The sequence below is a fragment of the Vespula vulgaris genome, chromosome 3 (genome assembly GCF_905475345.1).
Source record: "Vespula vulgaris chromosome 3, iyVesVulg1.1, whole genome shotgun sequence".
NCBI lineage: Eukaryota > Metazoa > Arthropoda > Insecta > Hymenoptera > Vespidae > Vespula > Vespula vulgaris.
The window spans coordinates 8,033,272-8,060,695 of NC_066588.1; the positions used below are offsets into that span (position 1 = coordinate 8,033,272).

The 27,424-nt window shown below is 32.0% G+C and overlaps 1 protein-coding gene across 4 annotated transcripts in view; it reads right to left on the minus strand.

Moving 5' to 3' along the window:
* The window catches only part of LOC127062105 (cysteine-rich motor neuron 1 protein-like), a 308,729-nt gene that overhangs the window by 247,487 nt on the left and 33,818 nt on the right, over positions 1-27,424 (minus strand). For all 4 annotated transcript variants that reach the window (XM_050989769.1, XM_050989768.1, XM_050989767.1 and 1 more), the window contains exons 4-5: positions 18,238-18,462; positions 11,569-11,625 (exon numbers count right to left, since the gene is read on the minus strand). In XM_050989769.1, coding sequence (XP_050845726.1) covers positions 11,569-11,625; positions 18,238-18,462 — 282 coding nt within the window. The remainder of the gene's footprint in view (positions 1-11,568; positions 11,626-18,237; positions 18,463-27,424) is intronic.

Below are 27,424 nucleotides of genomic sequence, written 5' to 3' on the forward strand. Positions count from 1 at the left end.
GTCGAGATTTACGGGGGCCTATCTGCGGCAAATTTTTTTATTGAAATTTATCCGCGGACCGCAATGAGCGCGTGGTTGGGACCGAGTCACGGCATTAACGGAGACAAATTGCCATGACCCTGAGATCGTAATGGCGCCCGACGGAACTCCCAACCCGTCTAGGGAAATAAACACACGAGCGTACGAACGTAGGACCGTACGATCGTACGAACGTGCGTCGCGATGGCCAACGAGGACGACCAAGAGAGAGAAAAGAAGACCCCACCGGCTAGCTCGTATATCACAAGCGTCTGTACTGTCCACTTGCTTCCCTCTTTCGTTCATTCCGCTATTTCCCTTTCTTTCCTTTTTATTTTAAAATATCAAACTTTATTGGCCGTTTCGTCTTACGACGAATCTTCTTACATCGAGAAAACTTTTATCGAGCTTCCGTGAATGAATTTATCGGTTAAGAGGTAAGATTTTTATCCTATCTATCTCTTTGTTTTTTCTTTTTTTTTTTTGGATCAATTCGAAGAGATAGATAAGCGAAAAGAGAAATAAGGATAAAGGACGAAGGAAATAAGAAGGTATGGCGGAGGTGAAAAGTATCGTAAAGAGTCGTACTCGTTCGAAAACTTTCTTTCTTGATGTTGAAGTAAAAAAAAAAAAAAAAAAATAAAGGAAAAGCTCGCGGCCTTCTGTCGAGTAATAAATTGCTTGAAATAATCTACGGGCTCGAACTGGTGGTCGATAATTAAAATTATTTTTGAAATATGCATTCCCGTGAAACACGTAATCGAAAGTTATTACTAGAGTTTACCAGGAGTAACCAAACGAAGCTTTGTCCGTGTAAATATCTTTGTAAATATAGCTCGCTATTTATATACTTCTTATTTATGCGTAAGTATATAAATTTTCATTGTTCTATATTCATTATTTAATATTTATTATATGCTCGTATATATATATATATATATATATATATATATATATACACACGATACATATGTATGTATATATGTTATTTACGTACTTACAAATAATAAACGTTTGATAAACAGAACAATGAGGATTTTGGTTTCGTTGTTTCATCGACCTAGCCAAAGAATTACGACATAAAGGCATATAATAATTTAATGTTTATTACTAATATTATTATAGCGGCAACGTTCTTGAACGATCTTAACCGATAATACTAAAGAGACACAAAGCGAGAGAGGGAGAGAAAGAGAGATAAAGATAAAAAGGGAGAGAGAGAGAGAGAGAGAACGAGTACAACCGTTAAGGTAGAATACGTTAAGCGTTGTTGGAACCCTCCTCTTCTACGTCGAGAATTAATGACGCCGGTGTCGTACCGTCGAGTACTTTGAAATCCAGTTCCGCCTGAGAAGTTTGCCAACAAAGTCTCTTTCTTCTTCGCGTAGCGACTAAAGTCGAGCGGCGAGGACGTATAATTATTTAACGAAAACTATCTCGACGTTAAACGTCTCGACTGTCCTGATGATCCTCATTGCGTATCGTTCTTATTATATCCGTATATAAAATATTAAATTATTCCAATGATACATTCAAAATCATTTCGATTTACTAAATCGAAAGAATCAACAAAAAGTTATAATGTTCGATAAAATGTGTGAGCGTTGATATCTGATCTTGAAAGTTTAAACGACGATCGATTGAGAACGATAAGAAGGACGCGTAAAAGAAAAACTTTAATATTTTATAATTATTTTCAAAGATATCTCTATATACATAATTCAAAGACTGTGATATTTTGATAATTATAATTATTTATAATATTTTACAATTATTTTCAGAGATATCTCTATATGCATAATTATTAGTGCACAAAGACTGAGACATTTTATAATTATAATTATTTATAATATTTTATGATTATTCTCAAATATATATATATATATATATATATATATATATATTCTTTACGTATATACTTATTACTTATTAGCCAACAAAGACTGAGCAAAATCGATAGGGGTGAGTTTGTCTTTTTCGTTAGACTGTAACTTACACCTTTTTCTCTTCTTCTCGATTCGTCATAGAGTTTACATTTTGCAAACGTCCAGTGTCCCCGTTTCGAAGAGGAACCAGTTTGCTTTTTCCTGCTTCAAGTAATTTCGTTTATTGCTATTAGCACGAAGCAAGGTTGCACAAACGAAAGCAAGCAAGTATTCGCTATCACTAACACTACTAACACTGCTGTTACTAATATCATCATACTTTTGTACGAACTAAGTTCTTAACGAATGAATTCGTTAGGATTCATCCTGCTCGAACGTCCATCGTTGTTCCATGATATCTCTTTCTCTCTCTCTCTCTTTCTTTCTCTTTCTCTCTCTCTCTCTCTCTCTCTCTGTCTCTGTCTCTGTCTCTGTCTATTCTAGGACACTATTCTGAATCCTTTAAGAACTGTAAATTTCCCGAGGGACGATGATAACGACGCGGTCAACCGTACTTCCAGGATTACTTTCCAACGTTCTGGATAAAGTTTCACGCTTTCGAGACAACTTCCTAATTGGCGGAATCTACGGTAGAGTGTTTTATATTTAATCGAATGGATTAAATCGACCTACCAAAAGATTGCGCCATTCTCTATTGGATTTTTAACCTCTTAATACCAATCTTGTTTAACTCGAGTGTTTCCATCGAAACTATGTAATTGTAATTACGCGGAGCGTTATAACGATGATGAAAAAATTTACTTGCATAGGTATATTGAATAAAAATAACTGAACTAACGATAATACCGATTCTTACCGGTAAAAACCTTCGTTTGTTCACTCTTCGAGCATTTAGCACCAGTCTTGATTAAAACACAAATGTTTCCGTTGTTAAAACGATATAATTATAATTGTACGGTGCTTGATATAAAGAATAAAATTATATTTAATAAAAATTAAACTGTAACATTAAGATTTAATTGTTCGCTTTGCCACTGTATGATTAAGAATAACGTCCTAAACGAAACAGAAAGGACAAAGGACAGAGAAAAAGAAAAATATAGAGGTCATATCTCGTGACTTTCTATAATAGGTTGTTGTTTGAATTGGTTTCAATATACTTTTTTGCTTTCTTCTTGGAAATTTATTATGTCTATAGATCGACTGTACACACTGATATATATATATAATATTAAATATTTCTTTTTTTTATATGGAAATTATCTGTTCATTTTATAATTTTTTTTTTTTTAATATATTTGTTACGGCAGTATATGGTAATACTTATGAAACCAGCCTTATCTTGAAACTCGAAAGAATTTTCAAGATATCGTCTTCGGAAGATTGGATTTTTGTTACTTTTTCTAAAATCAAGAAAACTGTATCCCGATTTTATCTTCGATAATTCGTGAAGATAGAAATTCTTATAGCAAAGTAATCGAGAAATGGTACAGTTTTATAAAAAGAAAAGATCATATTTTAGTTAACAGATCGATCATCAAACGAATATTCTTCTTAATATATCTCGAATATATAAAAATATGAATAAACTTTAGTAAGTATTACATTTTTTTATGTTACAGTTTATAACAAAATTTTATAAAACGAATAGCTAATGATTTTTATGAGAGGATAAGAGAAAAAAGAAAAAGACAAATAAATGTATATATTTAAATTATTTTTAAATATACATATAAATAAATTCGTTTAAATTAAATGTTAAATATATACATTATATTTTACACACACAAATTAATCACATAATATAAATTATAAATAAATATTATATTGCAATATTTTTCTTAAAGTAATAAAAAATAACGTAAAAAGGAGAAAAGAAGGAAGAGAAAAAACGAGAAAACAAGAAGAAGGTTGAATAAAAGAAATAAATTCTATCGCTACTTTTATTCGTACAAAATCAAAAGACCTACCCTACTTCTCTCTATTTTCCTCTTTCTCTTTTCGGATTATAAAGCGAAAGGTAAGTCCGGTATCGCACGGAAGAAAATTCAGAAAACGCGTTGAGAGCCGACGCGGCAAGTTTTTATCGCGGAATCCCACGACGCAATTTTCTATCTCGCTATATCGTAACTCCAAACGTTTCTAACCTCCTTCGTTTTTCTCACCCCTTACCCTTATACTCGCTACTATGCCACCCCTATCTACACGTTTTCTTCAACGAAAAGGATCGTCACATCGAACTCGAGACAACCTATCCATTTTATCGATGCTACGTACACATTCTATATCCACTATGTAAGAACACACATCTACATACACATATACGCACGCACACACACATACATAGAGGCATACAAAGATCTACTACTTTTTGACTACCCTGTCTATCTTCTCTCACTCTTTTCAAACGACCAATTGTACGAACTAAAAAAGTATCACAAATCGAAATATTCACCGTAACATCACGAAAACTATGTTTTTAATAATGTTTATATTAATTTATATAATAATATTAAACATTGATTTTAATTCAAACGTACTAGTCATAAAACATTCTAGTACGTAAGGATTCTTATCGTACGATTAAAAAAAAAATCTGCTATTAATCTTTATATATATATATATATATATATATATATATATATATATATATATATATAAGTTTATCAAAAGTCTTGATGATCGATTGTAACCATATCGTACTTCCATAGTTTATATATATATATATATATATATATATATATATATATATATATAAAATACTTTCCTCGTTCATCTTTTTCATACTTCGCATCGTTTAGAAGAAAAACCCCAATATGCAATAATAACACGAACATCCTATACAGATATAGGTATATATAAAGAGAACCCATTTTTTCGCTTTCCTTCCATTATTCTTTCACTCTCTCCTACATGACCGATCACTTTCACGAGAAAAAAGAAAGTAAAAGAAAAGAAGAAAAAGGAAATCTTTTCTCGCGTGTCAATGACGTATAATGGTATATAACATGATGTTATGAGAACACGCGAGCTTAAAAAACGACGCGTTTATTGCAGGCGATCCTCCTGTAGAAACGACTTTGGATAATACGGGAGCGTTTCAAGTGGAAAAAAGAAAAGCTTTTTGACGGTGGAAAAGAGCTAGGGCAGAGTTATCAGTCAGAAAAAGTTCTAAGCGGTTTACTGAGATCGTAAAAGCTCGAAGGCCGTTTCTCGTACTACTATCACTACTACTACTACCATTACTACTACTACTACTGCTACTTTTCTCTCTCTCTCTCTCTCTCTCTCTCTCTCTCTCTTTCTCTCTGTCCGTCTCTCTTTATCTCTCTTACATGTACCACTCGAAAACTCGGACTGGTCAGAAACGGCAATCTAGAATTCCATCTTTTGACTACTTTTTTCGTTTTGCGAAAACTCCAAGGCATCGGTTAGATGGCAGAAACAACAGCAGAATTCGACAGAAGTGAACTATGAATTGCTCGAAGTTTGTTAAAAATGATGAAAGAAAGAAAGGGACTGTATAGAATTGATAGAAAATTTTCAGGGAAATAATATTTTTCTGTTCTCTCCGGATGAAACGAAAGATTAAAGATAAAAAATATAGATACGTATGTTCGTACGAATATTTAATGAGAGATATTTTACAGAAAATATTCATTTAAATGTCGATAAATAAAAGATCGTCGAAATAAACGATCGATCTTACATTCATATATTTATATGTATTGTAAATAATCTTTGTTCTTTATCGTTTAACGAAATTACATTGTGCAGTTTATTAAAAAAAAAAGTTTTTTTATCATTTTCATTAACGATCATAAATTCTTTCAAGAAACCGGGATATATATCGTGTATAAGCATCACGAGTCGTATCAATGGTGTTCCATGCTTTTTTGTTGCATTTAATTATCTCTATATTTTGTTTAAATTTAATTAAATTACAAGTAACCATATAATGCTAAATATTATAATAAAAATAATTCTAGGACACTATATAAATTCTTGCATAAGAATAACAATCACTCTAACGAAGATTCTATCGTTGTACCTATCGTCTAATAAAATATTTAATTTATTAATTTTAATTCGACATAAGAAGAAATCATCAACATTCTATTACGTACAATACTTTATATTATATCTTTTGTTTAGTAGAAATTTATGATTAATTTATTAAGACATAAAAACAGATTTTATTGATAAATGTATCATTCCTCATTTACTTTATAATTTATATATATATATAGATATATATATACACCATTATATGTGTTTATATTTGAAAATAATAAGAAAAAGAAAAAGAAAGAAAAAATTCATGATACGATTTAAATGACTATATTTGATAATATTCACTTACATATTTTCTTTTGAATTTTCTATTTTACAGAAAAAAAATTAGTTATTAATAAAAAATATTGTTTTATTTAATATGTAAGAGTATCCATGCTTGATTACTCAATTTAAACGATCATAATAAATAACATTTAATTTAACATTAGAATTATTTAATTGTTGAAACATTTAGTTATATAAAAGTCATAATCGAGATAGCGTCAAACTAAAATAGGAGCAACAGGACGATTATTTGCAGCATGTTGAGGTGGTGAAACATAGTACAACGTGCGAAGCTTAAATCCAGCTTTTGGGATTAAGCTTTAAGAGAGTTTCCGCTCATTGTCAGAGAAAGAAGGCACGATCGTATCTGCGTGAAATACAACTAGAAAAACATATGCGAGATAATAACAACTAAGTTTCTAACTAAACATACTCATCAAACTTGCCAATCCAGAGATTACTTCAACATTTGGTTCAATTGTAAATACGATTTGCACATTTTAATAAGTCAGATTATGCACTTTCTGTGAGTCTCAAGAGAATGTAAATTGAAAGCTACATCAGAATTCGGTAGCGTTGATATTATTACGTTGATAAACTTAATTCGTTTTAAAAAATAATCCTTTTCATATTTTAAACGTTATAGAAGAAAAATATTCATGAATAAAATGCTATCTTCTTTATTTACACACACAGATGTGTGTGTGTGTGTGTGTGTGTGTGTGTGTGTGTGTGTGTGTGTGTGTGTGTAGAATGTTTTAAGTTTAACCGATCAAACTTCACCAATATATTTTTGAAATAAAAATTAGAAAATAATAAACGTATTTTAGTTGATTTATATTTCCATTTCAAAAAGGCCATTTCTCATTTCGAATCCAAGCTTGACCTAGTATACGAGAGATCGAGTTTATCATTTACCGAATTTCATGCTTATTTTGTATCGATTCAGTAAATGCATAATTAATTTTTTCAATTAATCCTTAATACTGTCGGTTTATCATGATATTGTTATCTATCAACAACGAACTCGCTATTGTTCTTAGGTCTCATATTTTTGTTATAATTTTCGTATAAAACGTTCGCGAGTCTATGTTTATTATTAACAATAATAATTTTTCTTTTTCTTGTTTTTAGTCATAGAACATATTGATAAAGTTTGATCGTTTAAATCTCGAACATCTTTATATATATATATATATATATATATATATATATATATATATATATACACACACACACACACACACACACACATGTACATATTATATTAATATTTTGTATTAATTGTTCCAGATGAAACGAAAAAATAAAAATGAAAAATATAGATACATATGTTCTTACGAATATTTAATGACAGACATTTTACAAAAAATATTCATTTCAATATCGATAAATAAAAGATCGTCGTACGTAAAAAAATGTTAAAATCAAAATCAATAGAAGTTTCTACGGTAGTAGTTCTAGTTTAATACCATCAAGGCGAACGTTAAAAGTCGTAGAATCACGAAATGAATTCCTAGAGCTGCATTACCTCTTACAATTAATTATTCTGAGTTGCACGAAGTTCGTACCGCGGAAGTAAAGTTTCGAAAGCGACTCGGACGTTTCCCCGCACAAAAGTGTATCTTACGAGGAATTACATCTTCCCTCTCGTTCTATTCTATTTTCATCCTGTTTCATCCTTCACTCAAAAAAAAAGAAAAAAAAAGAAAAGAAAAGAACAGAAAAACAGAAAGAAAGAAAAGGAGGAAAAAACAAGAAAAAAAGAAAATCCGATTTTCTTCCGTTAACTTGCTTTCGGTATTTTCGTAAAATCTTCTAATGCTCCTATAAAATTTGAATAAAACAAATTCGGACATGTCGTTGTTGTCCAGTTGTTGTTGTAGTTCTTGTTGTTGTTGTTGTTGTTGTTGTTGTTGTTGTTGCTGTTGCTGCTACGTCGTCTATTATTGTCGACAAGCTTTTCCCGAAGGTCTTTGTTAAATTTTCCGCTCGTTTGTTAGTCGACCTGTGAAAGAACCGAGCGACTTTACCGAATAGAGGAACTTCTTATCGCTTGTTTTGCAAAGTGGGAGTTCGCAAAGGGAAGTGGTAAGGGATGTGTAAAAGACAGACGAAGAGAAATAGAGAGAGAGAGAGAGAGAGAGAGAGAGAGAAGGGATGAGGATAGGAGAAACCTTGCTTCGCTGCCAAATTAAATTACTCTATCTCCATATCTCGGCAACACAGAACTATTTAATTGCTTTTCGCTCGTTTCTACGAACTCAAGCGTACAACAAAAGCCTCGCTTTCACGTTGGACATTCTCAGAGACTCTCGTTTATATAACCGTGTACATATTTCCTTAGGATTTTCCTTTTTCTATGGTCTCGAGAGTAAACGCGTAAACATTTTTCCGTGAATGGTATCAAATATAAGAACCTTACGTTTGATTACATCAGGTACCAATTTGACTGTCTCTAGTGTTACATTTGAGTGATAGCTTAGAATGACAGTAGGTAGGTAAGTACCTATGTATGTGCGCATGGGAGATCTTTCTGATAAATAATTACTGATCATCGATGTATTCGAGCTCGTTCATTCCAATTGGTAACCTTTGACATTTGAACTCACGATGAAACGGGTTGCTACGTGAACGTCCACCACACTAGTCTTCTTCAATGGTCAAAAGCTTTACTATTACCTTCCCTTGAGTAATGGCGTTCAGAACAGAAACTATCAATCCGATCACGTACACGATAATTTCGAAGTATTAGTCTTCTTTCATTAAGCTACTTGGAGTATTTTAATATCTTAATACATATTTCTTTTAAATCCTCTGTATCAAATGTTAAGATTCGTCGTTAACCATTTACCCTAAAGAACGAATTATTCTATAATCATAAGTCCATAATAATTTTCGTATTACCTGTATAATAATTTTTGTCATTTAAAGGGAACCGTTAATATTTTTGCGAAAGTAACGAAAGAAGTGATAAAAAGTTTACTTAAAGAAAAGTTCAGCGAATTGCAGAGAGAGAGAGAGAGAGAGAGAGAGAGAGAGAGAGAGAGAGAGAGAGAGAGAAGGTGGTTGTTCAAAGAGATATACCCAAAGACCAGAAACTAATTCAACTTGGGAAAGGTACGAAATAACTTGCATTAGGTCGTTCTTTCGTATTGAGACAACAAAGGACGAAGGGCAGACGTTGAAAAGGAGAGATAAGAAGTTACCGTTTTTGATTTTAAACTCTTCCTTTTTTTTTCTTTTTTTTCTATGTAGCATATAACGAGCGACAGGGGTACACGTGGATGAAGAGATTGTAAAAAGACTGAAATGAAGGGAATAAGGAGCAAGATAGATATATATATATATATAGAGAGAGAGAGAGAGAAAGAGAGAGAAAGAAAGAAAGAGAGAAAGAGAAAGAGAGACATAGCTTTAAGAAGTAACATCTCTACCTCAAAGATCATAATCCTTCTTACTGGGTTGGGTTTCACGGTACTTCGTTCTTATCGTAAATACTTTCGTCATGTATCGAAGCAGTAGAAACGTCGAGCGAAAGTATATGTCGTAAAGATATAAAGGGAAACTTGTTGTGTCGTCTTGGGATAAGAAAATAGGAAAAATATAATACTCGACTCGAGGGAACTATGCTTTTCTAAGAAGCTCCTATGAATAAGCCGCTTGAAAATTCAATTCTCTCCTTTTCTCTCTCTCTCTCTCTCTCTCTCTCTTTCTCTTTCTGTTTCTGTCTCTCTTTTTCTCTCTCATTCTCAAGGTTTGCAGACTTGGCAGAAAACTCGAGACAAGGTAAATGTAAAAGATCCATTTTAAGGTACTTAAGAACGCGAAGGAATAAAGAAAAAGAAAGAAAAGGAGGTAGAAATCACGGTGTAAAAAAATGTTGATGAAATTTATTACTTTTCAAGTATCTTCCCGATTCACCGATCTCTCCAAGTTTAAAAATTAAGTAGACAAGGGGTACGGGATATATCAACGGAGCCAAGGATATATACGACCTACTTTGAATAATGACCTCCTAATGTCAAGGTACCTAACCTAACCTCTTCTTCTTCATGTGCATGTATTTTCTCTGGGAAATTCCCAGGAGTTAAAATTTCGCGAGAAAACATTTCGTACCTTATTACAAGGAGAGTCCTTAAGGGACTGTGCCATAACAAACGGAGTTTCCCGGCCGCGTTTACAAAGCCCGAATTCTCGTAGGAGCCAATTGAAGGGAAGAGAATCAGTTAACAAAAAAAAAATTCGAGTATCTTTTTAGACTTTTGAAGATTCCGAATAAAGATAAATTCGTTCTACAAAAATATTATATATGATAATATTAAGTTAACGATAATGGTCTTGCTACGATACGCGAGCAACAATCGATGTAATAAATAAATTGATCTTTCGAATTTGAGAGGGGTGAGGGGTAGGTGGATGAAGATAATGAAACGGGACAAAATTTCGCGCAGAAATATCCGATACGTTATCTTTATGATTATGTCGTTGTTGCGATAGACGATCAATAATCGATAAAATAATATATACCATCGAATCGACTCACATTTGTATATACTTGAATTATATTTCTCGTTTGAAAGGATACATGATAAAGTAATAAGGAATATAAATAGGAAAGCATCTTGAAAACAAAGATTTTTTTTTTTCTTTATATATTTCTCTTCTTTGGGTTACAGAAAGTCGCCCTTAAAAATATTCGTCGTTTCATACGATTGAAAAAAAAAAAAAAGAGAAAGAAACAGAAAAATAGGAATAAAGATATATCCGTGGTATAGGAAAAAGATATATATATATATATATATATTTCGTCGAATGACCCACAACTATGCATAGATACATATGCACACATATTTATATATTATAAGTTGCGTCATCATGGAATTCCGCTCGAACGATCCCGACAATCGGCGATGCCGTTATTGAATTCTTCGAGAGGGTGAAAGGCATAGAGAAGAGGCTTTTCAGTAAAATAGTCGAGTGGAAGGAAAGAAGAAACTGCGAGGGAGTTCTTTTATAATAGCGAACAGACTATGGAAGCATCTTATCGGTTATCGTATTTGGTGCGCGACAAAGAACGAGTGAAAGAGAAATTGAGAAAAAGAGAAAAACAGAAAAAGATAAAGAGAGAGAGAGAGAGAGAGAGAATGGGAAAAGTAGAGATAGTTTAGAGGTCCAGAGGCATAGTTCGTTAGCGGTTCGCGAGAATATCCGCGTAATTTCCCTCCCTAATCCCTTAAACTCAATCGCCAATGAATACTAAATACACTCAATTAAAACTCCACAGCGGTGAAACTTTGGAGATTGGCTGAAAGTGACTCACCGTCCTTGCTCTCGTCGGCCACGACGTTCGCTCTATCCTTGGAGTCAAGGAGGTCGTCTGAAACAGATGAAGATTATCACCGTCAGAAAACAAGCTTCTTGATATTACCTCCGCAAGTTATTACTTCGTTCGCGATAACGTTATCAAATTCCTTAAACTGAATAATCTTTTTCGTTCGCATCAACTTTACGACGAACTTGATGCAAACGATACTTTCTTATTATTCAATGAAGAAAATTTATAATTGATGAAAAAGAAAGAGAGAGAGAGAGAGAGAGGAATTATATACTATATATTATATATGTTCTTACGTAATTATGGATGTATGTATATATTGGAAAAATGATTACACAGAAAAACAGACTGTTCAATGTTTTAAAACGAAGTAATACACATTTTTTAAGTATTTCGTATTTTATAAATATATATAATATATATAATATATAAAATAATATGTGTGTATATATATATATATATATAATCGATCGTATATCAATTTTATCTCTCATCATTATTATTTTATATTATCGCAATATCGTCCATATGTAACATTTTATTTTGTAATTATTGTTGATAATAATAATTATATATATATATATATATATATATATATATATATATATATAATGTTATATGTGGACGATATTGCGATAATATAAAATAATAACGATGACATAAAATTGATATACGATCGATTTTATTACGCTTAATTTATTAGAGCCCTTCCCCAAGTTTATCTGCAAAATGAAACAAAAACTATTTTAATTCTCGAAATGATCATACATTCCAACGTAACTACGTTACGACCAAGTAAATTTTAAATTATATTACGTACGATTAATTTGACAGAGTCCAACGACCCACTCAAACGTTTTTATTATGCAAATATCGGTGAATGGATTGGTCGGTTAATATAGCGAGTAAATTTTATGCGCCATCAACTTGAATCCTAAATAAATATCAGGATATCCGAAAGTACCTGCCGTGGGATACTCCACGTAATCTTCCATCATTCGTTGCTTGCTAGAATACGAATACGTATATAGTATTTGCCGTTAATATTTGCGCGCTCGTACATACGCATTCGTGGAGCTCTTTGCTACAATCAACGCGCCCTGACACTTTAACCGCATCTCCTGACGAGAGAAGCTAATAACGTGACAGAAACGACCATCCAACGAAAGTTTTAGTTTATGACTGAAAGAGAGCTCGATGCTGTAATCCTTCTAATACATTTTTTACTATTCCAATTTTCGTTTCAGCGATGTAAAATTTCACAATATTTCACGTAGAACAATTATTCGTCTGAAATATTTCATTATATGTACGTACGTACATATATACATATGTACTTATGTACGTACGTATATATGTGTATATATATATATATCTGTAAACGTATCGTATTAAACAAAATTTTGTTCGATCTTTCCGATAAGAGATTACGTATCGTTCAAAGTTTTCAATATAACACGTTATTTTTAATGTCTTGTGCAAAAAATTCAAAAAAAAAAAATTTATTTTAAATTATAATTATATCTCCGAAAACAAAGTCATACCGAATGAAGAGAGATTGTTGTGATAGAGTTAATAAATATGAAACTCAAAATAAGAGATCTATTTAAAAATAGACACAAGTATCCTTCGTTCTATCTTTATAATTTAATATTCGATCTTATACGTAACTGAAGAGAAATTGATGGAAAAATTTTTATAAAATAAAAATATCTCTCTGTCGAAATATATATCTTCTCTATTAATAATACAGTCTTCTATAACTATATAAAATAGTAGATGCTGAAGAAACTTTAGTCGAATCTAACGATCAATAAAACGTTCGCGTAATGACCTAATTATTAGGTTATTGGCTAGCAAGTAATATTACAAGTTATACAGTATACCTGTATGTGGTAGCGAATGTCCTCATTTGATCACTTCGAAATCCGTAATCTTAACGCTCCGAAGCGTTTTATCTTATAATTAGATCATCAAAAAGATATCAAACATTGACACGATTCGACTTCCAATCAGCCTTAATTTCTATAATAACTGACCTATCGGAGCAGATACCTCTTTCGTTCTTTACGACAAAATAAAAATTCTCCCTACTTTTTTATCTTCTTTTTATCACTTCCTTCTCTTTTTCATTCCTTTTTCTTCCTTTTTTACTTGTACAAAAACTTGAAGAGAACGATCGAAAATTTCTTTTGAAATTAACAAGTAATATCGAAGAAATTGATTATCGAAGAATCAGATCTCATTGTTATTCTATTTTGTTATTCTTCTTTCGCCATTTTCTTTGTTTCTTTTTTGAAAAAGGAAGAAAGGTCTACTAGTATTGGAGAAACTTATCTAGAAAGATATCCTACGAAATTCTGTATGCATCTTAGTCGGTCCCAAAGCTTTCCTTAGGGCCTTGCCGAGGTAGCAATTCCATGAGGATACGACATTACGATCTTCCACCATGCTGTGAAAGTAAGAACTGATTGGATTCGTGAAGAAGGGAGCCCTTCTCATATATAAGCGTACGAGCCCAAAGAAATTGTGAAGGGTGCGAAGGATCGTCAAGGGTATCCCGAATCTTTCATAAACGTTTTTCTATCCCTCCCTCAAAACCAACTCGGTTGGCTTTCGACTTTTCTCATCTCTCTCATGAGAAAAGGAAGAACCCTTAAACGTTCTCCCATTTTTCCAACATCGTGCGATAGCTATCTCTACTAACATAAATATCATTGGGTACTACGATCGCATGTAAATAATACTATCCCACTTATAAACTAACGTCACGTAAATCTATCCATTTCTTTTTATTTTCTTTTATGTTTAACAGAAATATATGTATAATATATTCTGTACTTATATATTTAATATATTGCGTTATATGAAATTATATTATATACTTTGTTGTTCTCTCTCTCTCTCTCTCTCTCTCTCTCTCTCTCTCTCTCTCTCTCTCTCTCTCGCTCTCTCTCTCTCTCTCTCTCTCTCTCTCTCTTATCAACAAACTGTTTACAACATTTGACAGTTCAAGTTACAATTCAAGTTTTTCAAAATAAATTTCTTCAAATTGTCCAACGAATAAGAAACCAATTAATTATCGATCCTAAATAGATGTGTTTTGTCTCTTATATAGAAAATGTATCGATCATTAAATATCGTTTTTAATGCGGTCAACGTTCTAAATAAACGTTAATGTATAATTTCCTTTCTGTTAGAGAACAGTACCATTCCGATCGATCGACGGAAATAGAAATTTTGTTAGAAAATAGCCTGTTAATTTTCAATCAAGTAGAAATAGAGAAGCAAGGCTTATACGTCTAATAAACAGTGTTCCGATACAAACGGTTATCAAAGCCGATCAAGTATCTAACTTTTAGTTAAATACAAACAGTTTCAAACGTGCTCTCTCCTACTACGGTTTATTAAATGAATTCATTTCTGGTACGGACAGTTTGACAGGTCAAACCTTAGAATCCTTTCTAGTATTCGCATCAAAGCTAACGTTGTTAATAAAGTGCCAATTTTTACATAAATTGAGACTATCGGAAAATATTAAAGTAGTTATATTTATAAATTCATATTTACGTTTGCTCCTTCTCTGTCATTTTCTCTTTTTCTGGAACGTCGTCAAAAAAAAAAAAGAAGAACAAAAAAAGAAAAAAGAAAGATAAAGCAAACGGGTTAATTGGTTCATTAGCATCGATGATATCATTAACGATAAACTAGAAGCTTTTCGTGATCATCGATTCCAAGCGTATTTTCAAAAGTTGGACAACGCCTTGTAAGAGAACATCGAAGAAAATGAAGAAAACTTCAAAAAGGTCTCCAAGACATCGGAGCATTTTCTCCAACTTATTGTTAGAGAATTTAGCCATGTACTTAACTTCGCAAAGGAACAATCCGTCCATACTCCTTTCCTTCCTTTACCGTTAAAGTACGTACGCGATCAAACTTTTCTCCAACGAATCGAATTTAACTTTCCGCAGGACGGCAAGGGGTAACTACTTTTGTGTCTCTATCTCTATCTCTTTCACTCTTTCTCTCTCTCTCTCTCTCTCTCTCTTGCCAACAACCTAGTTACGACATGAACATCCAAGTGTTTCAAAATGGACTTCTTCAAGTAGTTCAACGAAGAAAGAACGAGTTAACTACCAATCCTGAATAGCTGTATTGTCTCTAGTATGGAAAAGACCGATCATAATCGCTTGCCAACTGAGAAGGACAATCTTTAAAGGAAGTCAACAAAACAGCTTTCAAAGAGACAATTTCTCCCTTGTCGACGCGATAAAGCTGATAATAACAATCGAGAGTAGTCTCTGACTTTCTCAGGAAACGTTCATCGATCGGTCACTACTGTTGAACAAAGTTTATATACCGGGTGAGTCATCTAAGAATGGACGTGAAAATATTTCTTGGTAATAGAAAAAGAGAAACTTTGTTGGAAGAAAATGTCCGATTCAAAGTATGCTTGATCCAATAGAATTGAAAATTTATCTCTAAAGAATCGTATCTTCTGGAATACGAGTGTTGTCGATATTTGTTATGAGAGAAATCGAGGAAAAAACAAAACAACTTATATTTGTATTATAGAGATCACTGTATTCGGGAAGATATAATATTCGCAAAAGTGTATCGATATGACAAATCTATTTACCGTGTTACTCCTCAAAAATATTTAATTGTTCATCAAAAATTCGTATTTTTAAAAATGAAATAAAACAAAGAGAAAAACGTAAAACCTTTTTTCTAGATTATCAGATACACCTGTTCTAATTATCACAACATGATATATTACAATGTACTTTAGAATAATTGATATTGCTATCAAGATGTAAAATCGTCAAGAATTGAATATCTTAACAAGTACTACTTCAAATACATCATTGAACTTTTTAACGAGAGAAACTATAAAATTCCGACAACGAACAAGGAGATACGAATTATTCGAATAAAATGATACTGTTATAAACGATCCGGTATCTAAGACTATCTTTATTTAATCACTCTAAGAAGACTTTTTAATCTGAAAAATAATCAACGATCAATAGCCAATGTAAAAACACATATGCTTTTCGTCCTATTGCTTTTTCGTCCTGTAACAAGTCGACAAGTTGTCTCGTTGGACTTTTATTTCACGTTTTAATCATAAACAAAAGAAGAAGAAAAAAATCGAGGACGAACAAGCAGGACCACGATGTGTTGTAAGTACATGTTTCTCCTATATACTTCTTTTTCTCATTAACACTGACAGACGGCCTTGTCCTTTCCCGTTATTCTACTTTTTCTTCCACTCCCTAGTCGCTATTTATGTTTTCTTTTCATTAACGGTTAGCCCCGCTATTTTGTCATATTCTCATATCCACGTCCTCGATGTCTACTTAATCTCTTCTCCTTTGTCCATGTTGTTAGCTTATGACAGTCTGATAGGAAATGACGTCAAAAGTGGAAAATACTAGAAATGATATTTAAAGCAACGACACGACATACGTATATAAAATGCTATAGTCGATCGAGAAACTAATTATCACGGATTAAAGGATTATTTTGGAATAAACCAAAATAGAAATATCAAAGAAGTATATCGATATTAAAAATTGATACGGCGGATCAGAACTTCTATCGGAAGTTTCGCAATTATCCTATCTTATTTTATGTACTATACGAATCTTGCTTTTTCGATATATATATATATATATATATATATATATATATATGTATGTATGTATGTATCTTTTTTTACAATAGAAGGAAGAAAAAAGAGAATGAAGTCAGTAATGAAATTTCGACGTTAAACTTTAGATTAGTGGAATAGCATTTTCCAGGCATCTCTCGTTAATCAACGTTATACTCAACTCAATCAACTTTTCGTCTACGTTTTCTACAGGCCGGAAGCCTTTTCAAAGTTTTATCTTTTCGATCAAATTGAAATTATTTCGAAGCAAATACCTTTTAAAAAGTCTTGTCTCGTCATACGACGCAACGATGATTGAAAAATAAATCAGAAATTACAATATTTCGTGTAATAAGAATACGCGTCAAATCGATCTCTCAGATTGCTCGGTACAAATTATAAAAATGTCAACGACGTGAGAGGATAGAAATATAAATTTTTTACGAAATATTAATACTAGCTTAATTTAACGTTACTAATAAAAAAAACTTTCGAATTAAAAACTCTAAATATACTTAACTACACGTAAAGTCTAAACACCGAGTGAAATTGAAAAACCAAGTAACTTCGTTTGATAAAAGTGAACTGCAATCAAGAAAAAGGGAAAAAAAAGAAGAATAAGAGAAAACAAAAATAAAAAGACAAATATACGGATCAAAAGTTAAATTAAATTTTGCCTCCTGGGGTCTCTTTTCCAAAAAAAAAAAAAAAGATGCAGAAAATATGTATATAAAAAGAAAAGAAAAAAAGAAAAAGAGAAAAGAAAAGAATAAAATAGGATGTTCCGTTTCGATCAAAAAGAGAGAGATCACCACTCTATATACATACACTATATACATACATACATACGTACGTACGTACATACATACATATATATATATATATATATATATATTCACAACATAAATGTTGTAAAAGCATTGATAGAAACAAGGAAGGCAATCAAGGCCAGCCGATTCGACGGGTACGTTTTTGTACGATATTTATGTGCTCCCTACCGTAGGCAATTTTCGCGGCCAAATTGAGCTTGCACTCGTGCCGCGTCATGTAGACATATGGTCGCGGTTCGCCCGGACACCAGGGCACGGACGGTCCGCAAACGCATTTCCCGCTCGCAACCGCGTTTCCGCTTTCGTCCGAGGTTCCATCACCAACCAGGTTGCATCCAGGACCGGACATTACTGGTCCGTTTGGACAATGCCTTCGCCATCTCCCTGGTATCTCTGAAAAATAAGACAAAGAAATAGATTACATTCGTACCCTTCTTACATAAATTTTACTCGATAAAAATCAAAAATGATTCGTTGATTCGTATTCTAAGTGATCTGCTGATTAATTTATTATAGATACTTATTACGTTCTCAATTGGATTATTCCAATACGTTTGGATTTCTCGGAGGAATAAAAAAGAGATGGATAAGAAGACGAGTTCGAAGAAATGAAAATCTAAAGAAGCAGAAAGAGATACGATCGATGAAAAGCGAGGATATAATAGATTTGGACCTTTGTTGGATTTACCTGTTCGAGTTATCGACATATTTTTAAAGATAATTATAGTAATGATCAAATTATAATATTATATAAATATAATATATAAATAATAATAATAGGTAATGATAATAATAATTTAAGATATATATATATAAGATTTAAATATAATATATCTTATATATAATATATTATATATATGTATATATATGATAAAATAAAATTACGATTATAATAATATTATTACTTATTATTAATGTCCATATGAAAGAAAGTAGAATAGAGAACGTAACCTTTCTACATCATCCACTCTATTCGAAAATAGTATTAAAGAATTTGCACATATCTTTGTCCTTTATATTCTTTTCTTAAAGTGACTTTTACTTCATGTCTCTTAGTCTCTATCTTTCGCTTGGCAAAAGTAAAAAATTCCTCGAGTCGAATACCAAAGAGAATTGCATTCGATCTCGATTCTCAATTCGCTCTCTTTTCCATATTCGATGCTATACCTTTGTGAATTATCGTTCGTGCATTCGATACCGATAATTGTATCATTCTTTCTATAGAAAAATTATTATAGGAAAATATTGATGAGAAAAATCTTTAATTGAACTACGGAATATCGAGAGGAAAAAAAATTTCCTATTGTTATATCGTCCATCGCGATTATTATTTATTATCAAATTAAAATGCAGAGAAAATACAGACGAGTACAGCAAATCGTCGTATCGTAACTCGTATCGTATTCTCAATTCCATTTATACATTTTTTTTTTTTTATTTATTTATTTTCTTTCTACGCCCTCCCCGCCCACCCCATTTCATTTTTTAGCTTACATTCCATTCTCATGAATAATTGTAAATTTGCTCATACGATTGGATTCGAAGTTTGGAAATTTGGAAGTTTCGTCCTCTCAAAAACGACACATACGCGTCTCGATCGGTACGTTCATAACTTTCGATTTTCATTATTCATAACGATTATGACTGATTATGAATTATTCATCAATATAAGCCATGTTAGTAGCACTTTTATTCGACCATTCGACCGCTTATGAACTCCGTCTACGGAGTTATCTATCGGTCGATGTAATTTTTCTTTCCGATTTACGGAGCTATTTAAAATACAGAAAGACAATCAGAATGTATGGCAGGATTATTGAATTTTATTCGACGATCGATCTAGTTAAATCGAATTGTTCAAAATCGAAGGAACGAACTAACGAGTCCTGTACTTTTAAAATCAAATTCGTTCGAATGAATTCGAAAATCTATCGAACTAACACGTTTTTTCGTCAATCGATCAATTTTTTTGTTTCGTCTTCACTTCTTTTTTTTTCTTTTTTTAATTCGTCAAATTATAACTGCAAAATAGAAATTCATTTGTTACAATTGTTTTCGATCTTTAATACTAATAACGTTTGAAGTTATCCGAATGGGTCCTCGTTCAAACGATTTTAGTTTATTCCCCAAAGCTGATATTGTTAAAGTTTTCTTCGCGACAGTCGGAACATATCGTACCTGTTTTCCAAAGTTCGTCGACGTTAAGAAATACTGTTGACAGTAAAGTAGAAACAAGCTAAACTTTATATCATCTCTTATCTTGTATTATTGGCTATGATTTTCTTTTTATAGATTTAACAATTTTATCTCTTGATATTGCAAGAATTTCACCAATTAGAAAAATAACTAATTTTAAGTAGCTATTTATTGGGTCAGTAAAACATTTGATCGATGTTTTAAATAAATGATCGAGTTACGTATTTATATTAAAATATCAGTACGTGATACAAGTGATATAACCCAAATGTAATCTTGACACTTAATTATTTATATCGGTCGAATAAATAGAAAAATTAATTTTATTGTAATAATTTTCAATATATACATATTACAATCTTATCATATTTTAGTGTTATCTCTTTATTTGCATAATTGTTTTCAATTATTGCTGTGTTTTGTTTTTTTCTTTCTTTCTCTTTTTTCTCGATCTGGAAATATCAATTTAGAATTCTTTGAAAGAACATTTAAATCGATTTTTAAGTCATTTTGAAACATATATTTCAATATTATCCAGATTTGGATTAATACCTCGTATTATTACAAATGACAATAGAAAAAAATATTATTCTTCATTCATTAAGAATAATCTATGCTATAATTACTATTGATCTTTTTGAATTTACTGTTTAAATTAATCATAATTATTTATCGTAAATCTTGCTCATTAGGGTTTCTTGATTAAAGTAAATTTCATATCGAACAACCAAATTTAATTAATTATATTGATTAGCATGTTTCGAAATTAATTATCATACTTATCCTTTTCATTATATTCTGTTAGCTCGGTTAAAGCTTGTTTAAAAGAGCAGCATCTCATGGGCAATCAATATATCGATCAATACATAACGAATACTAAAAAATTTCAATAAAAAACATATAACTCGATATGTAGATAAATTAAATCAAGTATTGAAATACCTCAGAAAGAAATAGATCATTTATTACTCGACACTATCATATAATTAATTCATATAATTATGCATTTTCCTGATCTACAAAAAGATAATCTTACTTAAAATTAACAATGGCGAAAATTCTCTTTGGACTAACAACTGCAGTATCCTAGATTACTGTATCATAAATCTGTCTGTTTGCTGTATGTCAACGTAATACAACACGTCGTACGCAGAGCAATACGCTCATAGTCGCATCGTAATCGCTCCTGACTTTCCCAAGGGAAAACGTTAGTTGTTTAATGAAACGTACCGTATTTGTGCGTATGCGTGTACACACACACACACACACATATATATATATATAAATGTATAACTAAATTGAAATTCAATTGTGTACTTACAAAAAATTGAACGTTGACGTTTCTGTTACCGTATAGCTATCAATCAAGACTCTCTAAATTTATCTTAAAAATATCAGAAAATAAACAAAACCAAACTATACTTCGAACTCATCTTTTATCGAACATCGATTCGTCACACATATTTTTTAAAACACCAAATACATACACACACACAAACGTATCTTTGTTTTATTATTATTTTTTAAACGAAATTATTAACCTCTTAACAATATCATTTATCGACTAAGTGGTTTTACTTTCATTACACTAGGATTATCTCTAATAACCAAGCTGGTTAATCGTGGTAATGGGGTTAGCCATAGGAGAACGCTCGAAGCTGATAGAATATAAGGAGGTCAATGCACATAATTAACCAAGTTAGTTAATCAAGATCGAAGATACCCTACCGATCGCCGATAATATCGAACCGATACTAATTGTAAGTTCAATAATCCACGTAGCAGAGCAAACCGTAAAATCGAGTTTGCCGATCGGTTTGATGATCGTTTCTCCAATACGCAAGGATAGCCTAAATGCGAATTCATTTCGACTTAATGGCCCGAACGTGAACCGGTTAATTGATCCAACTCGGCCACGCATCGGGATATCCACGTATCGATCTACAAATGAAATTCGATTAAGAAAATTTCTCGAATTTGATACACCAACCCCACTAAATAATGGATTTCGTTTAAAAGAAAACGTTCGAAAAGAGATCTTTCGTCGAAACTTTTTTTTCGTTTCCTATTAAAATCGTACAAACCATTAGATATAACTTCCAAGTTATATAATAAAAGTTCAATTGTTTTGATACTTTTTCATAATCACGGAACTAAAAACAATGTTTTTCATATCGCGTTTGCAATAACCATTAATTAAGAACTTCCCGATCGAACGGAACTAATCGACATTTACAAAAATGTCATCTGTTCGATTGTAACGATAGAAGCTCGAATAATATCCATTTATATTCGATGCATTTGTTGAATCATTGATAAACGTGTTATAGTTATTTCCAAAACCTCTTCTTAATTTCTACACTTCTTTCTATGGGTATAACGTTTCAGACGAACGTAATATACATTTCGCAGTTATCGAAAATGAGATAACGTTCGTTCTAAACATAACAAAATAAAGAAAGAAAAAGTAAGAGAAAGAAGACCAAAACAAAAAAAAACAAAAAAGTTAATAAAATGAAATTTTCGAATCAGTTCGACAACTCGTTCGAAGAGAAAGAGAGAAGATAAGGGGATGCTTAGATAGCCAACATCTAATGCGAATTCATTTGGAGTTAATGGCCCATGTGGAAACCGGCGAGAGCAATTGGCCGCGTCCAACTACGTCGGAACACACATTTCCGCTTTTACGTGCGTTCCATCGATGATCTTTCCGGGGAATCGCACAATGCGAATTCGGAGAATGCAGGATGTATAGGTGAACGATTGTATGTGCTTTGCTCCTGTTCGATTCGAACATGACTAAATCGTGCGTATTTGGTATCCTCATAAAATATTAGGATTTCGTTGTCTCTACATGATATATGTTTAATATAACGTATTAAAATTGAAAAGGAAGATTGATTCGTCATAAATCTTTTCGTGATATTTCTCGATATATTAATACGAATATCTTATCATATTTTCATATTTATTTCAAATTTCTCCTTCAGGGAGAGATTATTATTGATGCGTATTATTATTGAACGATTGAAAGTTAAATTACTTATCATTGTTAACTGATGAATGATTTTTCATTTATTTAGTTTTTGTAAAAATCTTTACTTTCAATTTCATATTTATATTTTTTTATTAGTATGTTATTTGATAATATATTGTTTTATAGTATATTAATTTTTTATTAGTATATTTTCTCAAGACATTATGACTACATATATATATATAAATCACTGTCGATAACAATAATATTAAATAAGAAATAACGACAATTATTTAGAAGATATTTTTTTGAGTTCCTTATATCGAGATTAACCGAATGATAACGAGATAAACGTCGATCGAGCGTTGAACCAGCTCGATTGCCTGCGGCAACCGACCCGGGCTAGGGGTTGCAACCCCTGAAAAAGTGAAGCTTTTTCGCATTATTGACGACCGACGGGGTTAGCTCACTGCTCTTGTCTTCCCCTTTTGCGACTTTGAGCCCATTGGGATTTAAACCCTCAAATCTTTTTTTATTCTATAATGACGATGATTATTATCTATTATCATTATTTTTATATTATATTATTCATTTTGCATACCATTTATATTTATTTCGCTCTTACGAGCATAAGGATATTTTAGCATCAAATATTTATATTAAAAGGGATAGCATTTCAAAAGAAATTTTCTTTCTCTTTCTCTCTCTCTCTCTCTCTCTCTCTCTCTCTCTCTCTCTCTCTCTCTCTCTCTCTCTCTTTCTGTCAAAGGTATCTTGTAAAATTTACATAGAAATTTTATTATTAAAATATGTAATTTAACCTTTCGGAATTAATCAAACGATATTGTCCGGAAATTAACGAACAACAGCTTCCAGTAAAATTTTAATAAAATCGATTCGGTCATATTGTTGATTACTATCATAAAAACAATAACAACAAAATCGATATTATCTTGAAAGTTTTTCCGAACAAAAGTGCGATATCTTAAATAGAACATTTTGTTACGCTAAATAAACTATGTGTAAAATTTTGTTATATTTCCTTAAACCAATTCGTGAGTACAGTATACGAAAATAGTTTACAGAAAAATAACGCACGCATATTTTAAAAAAAAAACTTCATGATTCTTGCGAAACTTCAAAGAAAATTGAGAAATCTCATTTTTATGAAAAATAATAGCGAACGAACGCTTCTCGTTATAGTGATTGCATATTAAGCACTCTCAGCGGTCTTGCTTAAAAAAAAAAAAAAAAAAAAAGAAAAGAGGAAAAGAAAAAGAAAAAAAAATGGCAAACAAAAAAATACGCATCTCTCTCTCTTTCTCTCTCTCTCGCAGCGGGAAATTCAAAATTCTATGCACGTATACAAGCCGCTGTTCGGGATGCAATAACGTTAAGGTGCTGATGTACTGCGGCTCGTGGCTTTTCTACTGCGTGCTCGTATCCGACGAAATGGAGATTCGCAATTACCGAAGTAAATGGAATTATGAAAAATAACGGCACGACAGCGTGCCGTGCCATGCCGAGCGTTATATAAGTAAGTTTCGTAATAATCAGCGAGCACGTTTATCAGAGAGTGCTCCGCTTTCCAAAGGAAAGCTCCTCGAAGAGGGTAAAAAAGAGGAATGGGGTGAGATGGGGTGGGGTAGGGAGGAGAAGGGGAGAGGGATAAGAGAGTGACTCGAAGTACACAAGGGAAAAGCGAGCTCGCGACGTTTTCATCCACGATCGCATTTGCATGCGTAATGCAAACAGAAATTGTGCAGAAAGAGGAAGTAGGAGAGAGAAAGATAGATAGAGAAAGAGAGAGAGAGAGAGAGAGAGGGAGAAATAGTTCGGACGTTCTCTTCCATCCTTCCTTTTTGTTCGAACCTTCCATACCTACTGGGATGCAATTAAGCGAACTAGAAAGTTAAACAGAAACGTGTTCCTTCGTGTTTAATACGAAGAAGAGAAAAATAACGATCAGACAGGATCGTTCAATTTTGACTGATCGTGGGTGTACTTCAACTTTGTTTACGTAACGATTGAAAAATAAACGAATAAGTACGAACGATTCTGAATTTTCGTTGATTATAGAACTTTGAAGAATAGCGTGAACATGTTTGTTCTAAAAATAACTGACTCATTCTCTTTTTTTCAAAAGCTCTTTTTCTGTTTTCTATCTATCTATCTATCTATCTGTCTGTTTGTCTATCTTTTTCTTGTTCCGTTTCCGAATTTATATTAGATTTTTTTGTTAGTTGTTGTTTTTTTTATTTTCTTTTTCTTTTTTCATGTACGTAGTTATGTACGTAGGTAATAAAATGCGAAAAGTTGGAGGTCAAATTCGTTCTCCTTCTCGCGATTCCAATGGGAAACGAAAGAAAAGCGAATAAAGCGTAGAATTAATGAAGTTCGACCTAGTTTCACCTTCCAATCTTCCTTCAACTCTTAAGCGTCCTGTGTTTAATGGTCGTAGACGAACTCGTCTGTGAAAGAGTATTAAGGACGATCAATTGTATGTAAGAAAGCGATATATTTTCTAATCTCTTCCGATATTCTTCGCGATCGATCATACAATTCATAAATTTATTATAAATCAACGACGTAAACATTTTCACATTTGATATACAGAACGAAATAACCTTCCTAGGTTTGTCTCTTCGAACAAATCGAATACTTGGACATATTTCATGTCTCTAGGGACTTGTAGTTCTAATAAAAAATTCAAAGGACCAAACGATCCCAACCTGGCTCACATTGTCCCGTGGGATTATAACGTAAAATGAAATGACAGAGAACAACGAACGACGATCGAATCATTGTTGAGAAAGTAGTTGCATTTTGTGCATGGTCATTCGCGAAAACGTAATTCGTTATTGAGTCGTTAACGTCCCATCACAGAAATAGCCATTGCTATTAACGAACACGTCATAAAAAAGAATGGACGTTGCTGGACATTTTTCTATTTTTTATTTATTTATTTTATTCCTTTTTTCTCTCTTTCTATTTTTTTTTTTTTTAAATCCAACCGTGACGCAAAAAATTTAAATACACGAAGAGAATCGACAATTTCTTTATACGGTTTCATTTAATATTATTCGATGGAATAATATATTTTTCTTAATGAACCTTTTTCACAATAACAAAAATGGATTTCAACGAATTCGAAAATCTAAATCATTGAAAGTACCTATTAATTTCCCTTTAAACGATTTATTTGTTTCCTGTAAAAACAGAGATGATTCGTACGACGATGTAAAATAGCGAACGCAACTGCATCGAAAATTGGATATATACATAAATATATATTATATATATATATATATATATATATATATATATATATAACGTGTGCTATCACACATTCAAAACTTTTACTTGTCATTTATGCGTAAGCTTGTAAAGAGTGCGTAACACCAGTATAAATTTACCAACAATACGAATTTCGCATCCGTTTTCACTCCATCTCTCTCTCTCTCTCTCTCTCTCTCTCTCTCTCTCTCCCTGTGTTGTTACGTTTATATATGTGTTTCGTTTCATCGGAAAGAGAGAGAGAGAGAGAGAGAGAGAGAGAGAGAGAGAGAGAGAGAGAGAGAGAGAAAATTATTATATCTCCAAAGCCGATGAATAAATATTAATCTATCGAGAAAATCGCATATCTGCCATATTTGTGAATATAATCAACTATAAAATGAAACGACGTACAATGATTTTGAAGTGAGCATGTACACCTTCGAGTTGAATTATTTAAATCGATATCGAAAACTCGATACATTTATGTATTATTATCTCTCTTAGTCATAGGCACTATTCTGTTTTTCTACTTTTCTTATAATTTATTTACATGTCATTTATTTGTCAAGTTTGTTATAATTTTTTTAATTAACAATGTTATTAAAATACAGTATAGTATAATAAAATATTCATTCTTTTTCTCTTTCATTTATTTCTCTTTTTCTCTCTCTCTCTCTCTCTCTCTCTCTCTCTCTCTCTCTCTCTCTCTCTCTCTCTCTCTCTCTTTATATTATTCATACATGATACGAAAGACAATATGAAAAATGAGATCTTTAAAATACAGTTCTCCTCTCTCGAGTTGTAAAATTCGAGCAAGTGTAACGAGTTAACCTGCATTCAGATTTTCCTTGAATAAAGGATAAAGATAGACCGAGTAAGAGAGAGAGAAAGAGAAAGACAGAA